Below are 10,951 nucleotides of genomic sequence, written 5' to 3' on the forward strand. Positions count from 1 at the left end.
CGATTACAAATAAATTTTTAATGCACAAGTAAAAATAAAATTATTAAAAAGATACATATATAAATCTTACAAAATAATTTTAAACAGAAAATATTTATACTATTTATATAGATAAAAATAATAAGTTATGAAAAATGTATCAATATATATGTTTACATTATTTTTAAATGGTAAAACATGTTTTAAATCATTAATATCACGTGAAAATGAAAACTTAATAGCGAGCATGCTAGGGTTAGGTCAACATGTGACTTGAAAATGTGGTTTAATCGACGTATTGAATTATACAAGATAAAAAACAATGGCTCGACGACCAGCTAGATGTTACAGATATTGTAAAAACAAACCGTTCCCAAAATCTAGGTTTAATAGAGGAGTTCCGGATCCAAAGATCAAAATTTTTGATCTAGGACGGAAAAAAGCATCTGTTAATGAGTTTCCTTTATGTGTTCATTTAGTAAGCGGCGAATATGAACAACTTAGTAGCGAAGCACTAGAGGCTGCACGAATCTGTGCAAACAAGTATTTAACAAAAAATGCAGGAAAAGAGGCATTTCATTTGCGTGTACGACCTCATCCTTTCCATGTTGTTCGTATTAATAAAATGTTATCATGCGCTGGTGCAGATCGCCTGCAAACGGGAATGCGTGGTGCTTGGGGAAAACCTAATGGGACTGTTGCTCGTGTAAATATCGGGCAGATTCTCTTTTCTGTCCGATGCAAAGACTCTAACAAACATATTGCCATCGAAGCCCTTCGTCGATGTCAATATAAGTTTCCAGGCAGACAAAAAATTATCGTTAGCAAAAACTGGGGCTTTACTCCTCTGGATCGTGAAACATATATCGAAAAATGTAAAAATGGGGAAGTTAAACAAGATGGTTGCTATGTTAAATTTCTTTCTAAACATGGAAATCTTGATACAAATATACGCGAATTTCCTAATTTCAACATTGTAACATAATTTTAAGTAAATTTTTAAATTATTTTCATGCACTATATATTTTTTGTTCTTTATTTGATCTCTCTTGTTTATATAAGAATGTATTTAAGAATATCATCTTATTAAAAAATTCTTATAAAGATTCCTTAATACTATATTTTCTTCTATTAAACAATTTTAAAAATAATTTTTATTTTAAACATAAATTTTTAGACACAAAATTTAATTCATAGGATCCAAACAAGTATAAATTTCGTTTATTTCACAAAATAATTAAAAACATATTTTAATGTATTTGTAAAAAATATTGTATAATACTAAAAAATCTTTATTTATTGAAAAAATTAAAAATATTTAAAATTATAGTTATAAAAAAAGTTAAAAATTAATTTCTTTATACATTATAATTAACAAAATTATCTAATGTAATTTTTGTAAGTTTTTAAAAGATATCCAGCTATATTACTAAATTATTCAAAAGAAATGAATAATTACCATTTTTTAAAAATTAAAAATCTAATAAAATCCTTAATATTTTATTAATTTAATTTTAAAATGCCTTTAAAAGCTAAATCTTCTGAAACTTATTCAATAAAAGATGCAAATTTATCACTAATACAAGAACAAAAAGTTAATTATGTAATCTCTTTGTACTATAATAAATGTTAATCATGTTTTTTTTTTAAAAATAACATAAATTTTATTTCACTTTAAAAAAGCTAATATTTCAATACTAAAGCATAAGATTATATAAATAAATATACTCTTTTTCTTTCTTAAAAATTATTTAAATTAAAATAAAAAATTAACGTTATTTCAACAGCAATTAAAAAGCCTAATTCATAAAAAACATGACATTTTACTAAATCGAATACTATTTCTAAAATTTACATAAAACTATAAAATACAAGAAAAAAAATATTAATCCAAACATAACTAACATAATTTATTTTCATAATGCAACCAAACCAAATATTTTAGGGTTTCGAAAGCTTCCAAAATATACAATTTTAATAAATAGCAACCGAGATATTTTAAATGGGAGCAAAAATAAAATCTCCATACGAGGCAAATATAAACAAAAAATAAATCTTTACAAAAATGAATACTGTATAAGCGTCTAAACATAATAATTTATGGGCGAAATATTATATGATATGTAATGCTCTGAAGACAACAATTATGTTGATATAGGAGTTGTTTTAATTGCAATATTCGACAAAAGAAAAAAATTCGAAAAATGAAATAAATTTGAATATAATAATATTTTTGCATAAAACCAAAATTAAAGAATCTTTGATGTCTGAAACTCTTTAATCTTAATTCTTCGAAAAAACATTTCTAAGTCGAGTTTTCATTTACAGAAAAATAATTATATCCTTAAATATTGCCAAGAATTTATAACTACATGCTGATTACCTCACATTTAACGATATTCTCTTTCCCGACGAAAATCTCTGTCATGCCCTCTATCATCATATCGTTCACGACGGAAATCATAGGAATCACGACGATCATGACGTGAAGAGTATCTATCACTGTAACTTTGACTACGCGGTCCACGACGATCATCATAACGATCCCCATAACGATCACCATAACGATCACCATAACGATCACCATAACGATCACTACGACGATCTCTATAATAATTCCGACCGTAAGGATCTGAACGACGAGAAGCATAATTATCTATGTTTAATTAGATAAATACTTAGCAACTCTGACTCAAAACATACCACGCCTACGAGGCCCCATATAAGTACCAGGAGTCGAAGTTCCTAATAATAATTAAATATTCCAATATTAAAAAAAAAAAAGAACATACGAGGACCACCTCTACGGGCTTTTTCTACACTATATAAATGTTTAAAAAGTCATAAACGAAAGAGATAAATCACAGCTACCTGAAAACTCTTCCATAATACTCTTGACCATTCGCAGCCTCAATAGCTTTATCCGCATCTTCAGGTGTAGCCATAGTAACAAAACCAAACCCTCTAGATTCTTTTGTGTAAGGATCAGAGACAATGCTACATTTAACAACACTCCCTAAACGGGAAAAGATTTCTTCGAGCTCTTTTTCATCCATACGAGGTGCAATACCAGATATGAATAAATTAGTCCCTGGATTTTCAGCAGCAACATCATCTTCAATGCTTTTAAAAAAATAAGAATGTCACAAACTCAAAAAATGGAGCTATATTACCGAGGTGCCCGACCACCTGGAGAACGAGATCGTGACATGTCCTGCTTATCATAATTAGTTCCTCGATCCGTACGATCATAGTCTCCTTCAGCACTACGATGGGGATGATCTTCTAATTCCTTATAAACTATCTGCAATTATCAATTACCCAGTGCCATACCATTGCGAGAAGGATCTCTTTCATAATCAGACCATTGATTTGCCATATTTTTCTGTTTTTAAATTTTTTTCTTTTCAGAAATCGTAGATTTTTTCGTTTAGACCCTGGAATGTAAAATTTCTTAATTTTTCAACCCTAACCCTATTTCAAAATTTGACTAGTTTTAAATTAATAAACTTTTTTTAATAAAATTATTAAAGAACTTACTGAATACCCAAAAAGTTTTTAAAATATAATTTAACTAAAGTTTAATCCTGAAAAATTCTTTTAATACGAATTAATATACTTAATTTTAAATAAAACTACATTTAAACATATGAAAAACCAAAAGAATAATGATAAAAATAGATTAAAATTCAAACATTAAAATTAAGAAAATCATAGAAATATTTTTACGGTTAAGCTATATAAGATGTTTATGCTTCCTTGTAGGAATATTAAAGAATAAACAACAAACAATATTCTGTACTTAAAGTATCTTTTTTTGAAAAAAAAAACATGAAAACAATGAACTATAAAAAGAAGTTTAAAAAGTTAAAAATTAATCTCTTAAGGTTTGAGATTTTTTTAAATATTATTTTATTATGATAATATAAATTATGTTTTTTATAGAATGATCATTTATAAATAGAAGAAATCCTAAGAAAAATTAGCAATAAAAGACTATGGGTTATAGTGAACCTAAAGAATTAAAACATATTAAAACCATTGAGAAGTTAATAAGACAAATTACAAAAAATCCAGAAAGATTAACTAAAAAAATAAAATTTGCAAAAAGATAATATAAAATTTATTAAAAATACTGAAAAATCTGAAGAAATTATATTAATACATTTAGAGGAAAAATTATCAAAAGCTAGAATTGTAGCAAAATAAATTAATCTTTAATTATTGACCATAACTAGCATCAATTAGTTAATAAAATATAATGTAGCTGGAATTAAAATTCAATGTTCATAAATTTTCTAAATATTCAAGCTCCAAATTTATATTTAAATGAAATTCTAGAAAAATAAAAATTCTTCATAACAATTATATTTTTAAATAAAAACTCTAGAAAATGCTTTAAATGATTTAGTAATTTTTCTAAATATTTTATATTTTATCAGAGTTCTTAAAATTAATTTGAATATTCAAATATATAAAAATGAGAATTTTAAATAGAATATCTGAAAATAAAAATTATTATAAAAAATATATATAAAAAATTAAATGCATTAGCATATTTTTGGAAAGAATATCCTAATGTAGAAAAAAAGGTATAAAATATAAAAAATATAAAAAGTAAAAATATAAATATAAATTGTTTAAATACATTAAAATCTATTAATAAATAAAATAAAGTTAAGATTAGTTATTGGAATTAGAAAATTTATAGACTGACTTATAATCCAGCATTTTTATTTAAAAAAAACACAAAAACTTTATATAAAAAATATTAATAAAAAAAAGAATATATTATCAATATTAATACATATGAACTATAAAAGCTGTTTTTAAAAAAATATATATTATATTATTTAGAATAGTATAATTTTAATAAGGTTAAATTACATAGTTAACAGTTATTTTCTACAAATAATAATTTAACATAATATTTAATACTTTAAAACATTTAGCAAAAGACAGTTTAAAGAAGTGATTTTACTAATTATTTAAATTTCTTTTGTGTTCATTGAAAAAAATTCTATTCATTTAAAATTTAAGAGTAAAAATATTTGTTAAAAGCTTATAAATACAAAATTTATAATTCCAAATGCAAAAAAACTAAAAATCCAGTTAAAAGGTTTTCAATTTAATAATGTTATTCAAATTTATTTAAAATTAAACAAATATAACTATTAAAATATACCTAATACAAATATTTCCAAATTTTCAAGACTTTCAAATATTTCGAAAAGCATTATAAAAATAAACTAGAGTTTTAATAAAATACATTTTAAAAATATATTGATATTTATAGACACCTTAAAATTTTAAATAGATTTTCGTAATTATCATGAAAAGAATATAGAAAACCTTAACTTTTTTAAAGTTATAAAATTATATATAAAAATATGAATCTAGAAATATAAACTTTATCTTATTTTGAACACATATATTAAATATACAGTACAAAATATCTAAATAGTCTATATTTATATTTATAAGATTCTTTGAAAACGTATTCCACCTATATAAATCTAAGAACTATGCATATTTTTGGAAGATTTCATACAATACCCACACGAGACGGGCTCGTTTTTATTTAAATTAATATATATTTTGGGATGACCAAGAGAGCCATTACCTTTTATATATATAAATATTTTTTTAACAAAGATATAAAACCATACCACCATTACATGATACAATACTTTGATTTGAAAATCTCGTAGGCGTATTTGCAATCAACTTAATTGCAGGATCCGGTTGAGGCTATTAATGAACTCAACCTAATAAAATAAATAGATAATTTTCATATACCTGTAAATCAAAATCAGTTTGTTCAAAACGAGGCCCCATAACTCTAAAATCTTTCAAAGATCTCTTTTGTGATTGAGCAATCCTATAATCTAATACTCGTAAGATATGAATCATATTTTCATTTTTTAAATTTAAACTTATGTTATGTTTAAAACATTTTTTAAAAAACATTAATTCTATTTTATATCCTCTTTTAGGAAAAAAGCCAGATAGAATCATATGCAACGGTTTTTTGGAATTATATTTAATATTAATTCTTATTAATATAATCTCAAATATTTTTTATCAAAAATTTAATTACAAAATAATAAATATTAAAAACCAAATATTTACAGTTATCGACAAATATTTCATATTTTTGTTTTTGAAAACGTTATACTAAACGTTAAAATAGCCAAATATAAAAATTATCGTGTATATAAGAATTTGTTCTTAATAAACATCAGTTTAAAAGATTTTTAAGAATTCATAAAAATTATAGAAAATCCAAAATTCTTAAACAACACGAACCTAATTTTGTAAACAAAAATATTAATCATATATATATAATGATATTAAATTAAAAATATTATCCAATTTAGATAAATTATTAAAATTTTATAAATTTTATATATATCTAAATAAATATATTAAGTACCTATTAATAAGTAAACTACAGTTCTAATAAAAGTATAGATATGAATTTTAGGTTTTATAAAAATTACACATGATGTATTTTTTTAAATAGTAGATCTTAATAATAATCACATTTAAAAACACTATCATAATAATAATATAGTAACATTAAGAATAAATGATTAATCACATTAACAATATAATATTAAGTAACAGCACCTTAAACATCTTAAATATAAAGAATTATTTCTAAGAGAAAAAATTATTTCATCTTTTATTCCAAATAATATCTTCTTTATAATAATACAAAAGATTATATTTTCATTTATATCATATAATAGAAAATTCATAAAAATTTAAACATCTATAATTTATCAATTTTCAAAACATAATATATAATATTAAAATATAAATTTTTTTGAATAAAATATTATTAGTTTCTAATTAATACATAATAAAATAGCAAATCTCAATATTATCATTTAAATAATTAATAAATATATTTAAAACTAATTTATAGAAAAATTAAAAAACTAATTTAAATATTAAATAATTTTAAAATCTAAAAATTTAAAACGTGTAAAAACAATAAGTATTTATTATGATTATAAATAATGATAAAAAATTGATATAAAATCGAAAATATCATAAAAATAATATTAAAAACGAGTAAATACAAAAAATGAAATAAATCTGTATTTCAAAATATAATTATTCTTCTAATCCGTTTTATGAATTCTATTTAAAATACTAGATATAAATTATTACTGTTATTTTCTATTAACATAACCTAATCTTCATATTTTTATATTAAATATTTATAATTAATGAAACTAAACATTAACAAAAAATATATTAAATTAAACAAAAATAACGAAGATATATCTCTAATTATAATAAAACAATATTGATAACAATTTCTTTTTGCACATAAATTTATAAAACTTGAAACTATCTAATTATAGAAGCAGCATTGTTTTTTCCTAATGATTTAATAAGCAACTTCTCAAAAGCACCTTCTTTTTGAATATAATATCTTTTGCATCTTTTCTGTGCCCTATGCAATTCACTTTTTAATCTCTGATTTTTTTCTTTTATCCAATGCAATTTTTGTTTTAAAAGTTTTGAAAGATCATAAAAAGACATCACTGATTCCTCCTCTAAGAAATCAGTTGATTCATCTTGACTATTTTCAGTGAATTCCTTATTGCAAAAGTATTTAGCTTCATTTTTTAAAAGAAAATTTTGAACATCTTTATTCGATATAAAATGAGTTTCTGAATAAGGATTTTGAATATGTGAACTCAGAGTAGATGAAGAAATAAAATCTAGATAATGTACAATTTTCATATGGTTTTCAAGATTATCAAAACGAGCAAACAATTTCTGACATTCTATATATTTAAAAATATGTATTTATTCAATTTTGATTATACCTGGTACTCTACAAAAAAAAAGTTTTTCTCCTATATGAGACCTAAGATGTACAAAAAGTGCAAAACGTGACATTGGTACTATCTTTTTCCGTGAACAATGATCCCATTCACAAATATATGTAGTTCTTGTATTTCCTATATGAACTACATAATAAACAAGAATACAACCATTAAAGATATATTACCATAATACAAATGATTTACAAGATTTTCAAGACTCCCCTGATCCTTAAAACATCTATTCCATTTACATACCGCTGCAATTGATGATTTTTCCCTTGGAACATCAGGTAAAGATCCACTTGTGTCTGATGAAATCGATGAACAATTATCTTGATAAGTTTTTGATACAGATGAATTCTGAATACTAGATTGGCTATCAAATAAACTTAGGCCATTTTTCGAAGATGGGCAATTGATAGTCAATTGAGTCATTTTATTATTTTTAATGAAATTTAGCTTTTAGAAAAATTTATCGATCAACTTATGAAAATTAAGAACTAAAACTTTTAAGTTTCTTTAAAACATTACTTTTTACTTATTTCGTAATAATGGCTTAAAAAATTGCTAAACTATAGATACAAAAATAATAAAAATAAATAATCTTCTAAAGAATATGCAAACTGTTTTTTTATCTAAAATTAAAAAAAAGAAACTATCAAATATTATATAAAATAGTTAACATGTTTTATAAATTTATATTTAATCCCACATTTCTGTATTAAGGGTGTAAAAATCTTAAATTATAAAACAGTTTCTTATGATATTTTTTATAACAATTTACAATACAAGATTGGTTTAAGTTTATTATTAACGTTAATATAAAAAATATCAGTAATAACGATTTTTATAGACTAACATTTAAAAATTAGATATAAAAATCCGAAATATAAATTTCAATTAAAAGTTTTATATTATATTATAAACTTTAATTATAAATATTTCTATTACAAAACAAATTATTCTTTAAACATAAAATATATCTATAAAATTTATGACTAAGAGGAATTTTGAATATTATATAAGTACAGATTTTTTTTTAATATAATGTGTAAAATATATTTAATCATTTTCAAAAAAATTTCTTATAAACAACTATAAATGAAACATGAAACCTTTACATTTTTAATATTATGTTCATCCTAATCAAACTACCAATGCACCAAACTAAATTTCATAAAATTACCTTTTATATAACAAATTTCATTAATAAATAATAACAAGAGAAAAAAATTGGAATTAATAAAAATATCTTGAAAATAATGTTTTTCTTATTTTCTACGGATTATAAAGAAGTTTTTAACATTTCATTTGAGAATAATTTATTAGAATTTTACATGATATTTTCTAATAATATTAATACAAACAAAAAAGTGTTACTACATCTTAATTTTTATGCTATTAATATCATTAGTATCTATAATGAATTTGAAGCATTATCATAATTTTAAAATTAAAATCATTAGTGTTAAAAATTCAGATAATGCATACGTTGTTAATTAAATGAATTTATAAAAGCAATATATATATATCAAAGATAATGCAATACCATTAAAAAGAAAAATTTAATACAAATAAATGACAATTAGGAAAAAATATCTAATATAGATTAGTTATTATTTAGTTAAATCCAAAAGTCTTCAATTAAACTCTCGAAAATTTAACATTTATAAGATATAACATCATTTTTTAATTTTATTTTTTTATATAATATTCAAAAAAATCATAACTCCTCATTTAAACAGCTTAAAAATACAAAAATATACATTAAACTACCATAAGAGGATTTAATAGAACATTGTAATTTTACTCAAGTAAATTCATTATTCAGCAGCAGCCACTCTATACCATCGAATAGCTTTATCAGCGCCAACACTAATAAACCCTTCACCCGTTCTTTTTATGATCCATTTTACACACCAAATTGCACATTGGCTATGATTTTGAGTTCCAACACATTCTTTTTTTTCTATTTCCCACACTTTTGTCGTTCCATCAATTGCTCTATTTGAAGTTATTTAAATAACATTTTTTAAGAACTATTACCCGCTAACAAGATATTCTCCTGTGATGTTCCAATCAAGAGAAAAAATCCATGCTTTATGTCCCGTTAAGTTTGCAACTTGTTCACCCGATTGTACATCATACAAAGCAATTACTTTTGAATCACCAGCAGCAGCAAGAAAAGTAGAACATGGAGAAAATGAAACAGATCTAATAGTTGATGTATGTCCTTATTATTTGTTATTTAATGTAGAAATTTACAAATAATTTACCATGTAAAGAATGCAATAATTTCCCTTTTTCAACACTAAATACATATAAACCACCTTTCTCATGACCTGTAGCGATATATTTTCCATTTTTTGACTAATCTTATTAGAAAAAAAAAAAAGAATTCTAATATACATAATCAATACATATACCAAAATTACCTCTAGTTTCAAGTTGAAGGATATTTTCTCTACTTGATATGTCTAGAAGATTAAGAGACCCTTTATAAGAAGTGGTTGCTAGTATTTTCCCATTAGGAGATAATGCAACAGTCCAAGCTTCACCAAGCTTAGTTTCATTAAAACTCTCCCCTAAACGTGTAATCTCTTTAAATTCTTTAAGGTCCCATATTATAATATCACCCAAAAATCCGGAACTTGCAGCTATGAAAGCATTACCACTTTTTGAAATAGTGACACTATGTCCACCAATTTTATGTGATGGATTAAAAGTGTGAATAAGTGGGTGATAATGTGAGTCAACATCCCAAATTTTCAAATAAGAATCACCAGAAATAGTTAATGCTAATTCAGAAGTTACAGCAAGTGCATATATATCGGCAATATGCGCTATTATAAATTATAAATTTTAACATAAGAAATAAATCCAAGAAACCATTTTCTTCAATATGAGATATTAAATACTGTATAGTCTATTATATATTAGTTTTTTACACTCAAAAAAATCATAATTACCATATAAATTTAAAAAAAATTAGAACTTTAATCTTTAAAATATTTCTATACTTTTTATTAGAAATCTAATTCAATTTAGGGTTAGGGTTAGGGTTAGGGTTAGGGTTAGGGTTAGGGTTAGGGTTAGGGTTAGGGTTAGGGTTAGGGTTAGGG

The 10,951-nt window shown here is 23.0% G+C and overlaps 5 protein-coding genes across 5 annotated transcripts; 1 reads left to right on the forward strand and 4 right to left on the reverse strand.

Annotated features, from left to right (window-relative positions):
• Positions 1 to 301: 301 nt before the first annotated feature.
• PNEG_00266 (60S ribosomal protein L10-A) lies at positions 302 to 990 on the forward strand (the record flags this gene model as incomplete). Its single annotated transcript, XM_007873948.1, has 1 exon — positions 302 to 990. The coding sequence occupies one exon, from the start codon at positions 302 to 304 to the stop codon at positions 962 to 964; it is 663 nt and encodes a 220-aa protein (XP_007872139.1). The 3' UTR covers positions 965 to 990.
• Positions 991 to 2,325: 1,335 nt separating this feature from the next.
• PNEG_00267 (hypothetical protein) lies at positions 2,326 to 3,380 on the reverse strand. The gene is made up of 6 exons (XM_007873949.1): positions 3,313 to 3,380; positions 3,153 to 3,264; positions 2,851 to 3,102; positions 2,772 to 2,800; positions 2,683 to 2,724; positions 2,326 to 2,635 (listed from the first exon to the last, which is right to left on the reverse strand). Exons 1-6 carry the CDS (start codon positions 3,356 to 3,358, stop codon positions 2,370 to 2,372), a joined length of 747 nt encoding a protein of 248 aa, XP_007872140.1. The 5' UTR covers positions 3,359 to 3,380; the 3' UTR covers positions 2,326 to 2,369.
• Positions 3,381 to 5,495: 2,115 nt separating this feature from the next.
• PNEG_00268 (hypothetical protein) lies at positions 5,496 to 5,949 on the reverse strand (the record flags this gene model as incomplete). The annotated part of the gene is made up of 4 exons (XM_007873950.1): positions 5,496 to 5,602; positions 5,649 to 5,730; positions 5,779 to 5,867; positions 5,916 to 5,949. The coding sequence occupies 4 exons, from the start codon at positions 5,947 to 5,949 to the stop codon at positions 5,496 to 5,498; spliced, it is 312 nt and encodes a 103-aa protein (XP_007872141.1).
• A 1,382-nt stretch (positions 5,950 to 7,331) lies between these two features.
• Positions 7,332 to 8,291, reverse strand: PNEG_00269 (hypothetical protein). Its single transcript, XM_007873951.1, has 3 exons — positions 8,015 to 8,291; positions 7,830 to 7,973; positions 7,332 to 7,787 (listed from the first exon to the last, which is right to left on the reverse strand). Exons 1-3 carry the CDS (start codon positions 8,262 to 8,264, stop codon positions 7,345 to 7,347), a joined length of 837 nt encoding a protein of 278 aa, XP_007872142.1. The 5' UTR covers positions 8,265 to 8,291; the 3' UTR covers positions 7,332 to 7,344.
• Positions 8,292 to 9,652: 1,361 nt separating this feature from the next.
• On the reverse strand, positions 9,653 to 10,818 carry PNEG_00270 (hypothetical protein; the record flags this gene model as incomplete). Its single annotated transcript, XM_007873952.1, has 6 exons — positions 10,799 to 10,818; positions 10,719 to 10,755; positions 10,239 to 10,672; positions 10,106 to 10,199; positions 9,876 to 10,062; positions 9,653 to 9,833 (listed from the first exon to the last, which is right to left on the reverse strand). Exons 1-6 carry the CDS (start codon positions 10,799 to 10,801, stop codon positions 9,653 to 9,655), a joined length of 936 nt encoding a protein of 311 aa, XP_007872143.1. The 5' UTR covers positions 10,802 to 10,818.
• Positions 10,819 to 10,951: the final 133 nt, after the last annotated feature.

Source organism: Pneumocystis murina (assembly GCF_000349005.2).
Source record: "Pneumocystis murina B123 chromosome Unknown supercont1.5, whole genome shotgun sequence".
Classification (NCBI taxonomy): domain Eukaryota; kingdom Fungi; phylum Ascomycota; class Pneumocystomycetes; order Pneumocystales; family Pneumocystaceae; genus Pneumocystis; species Pneumocystis murina.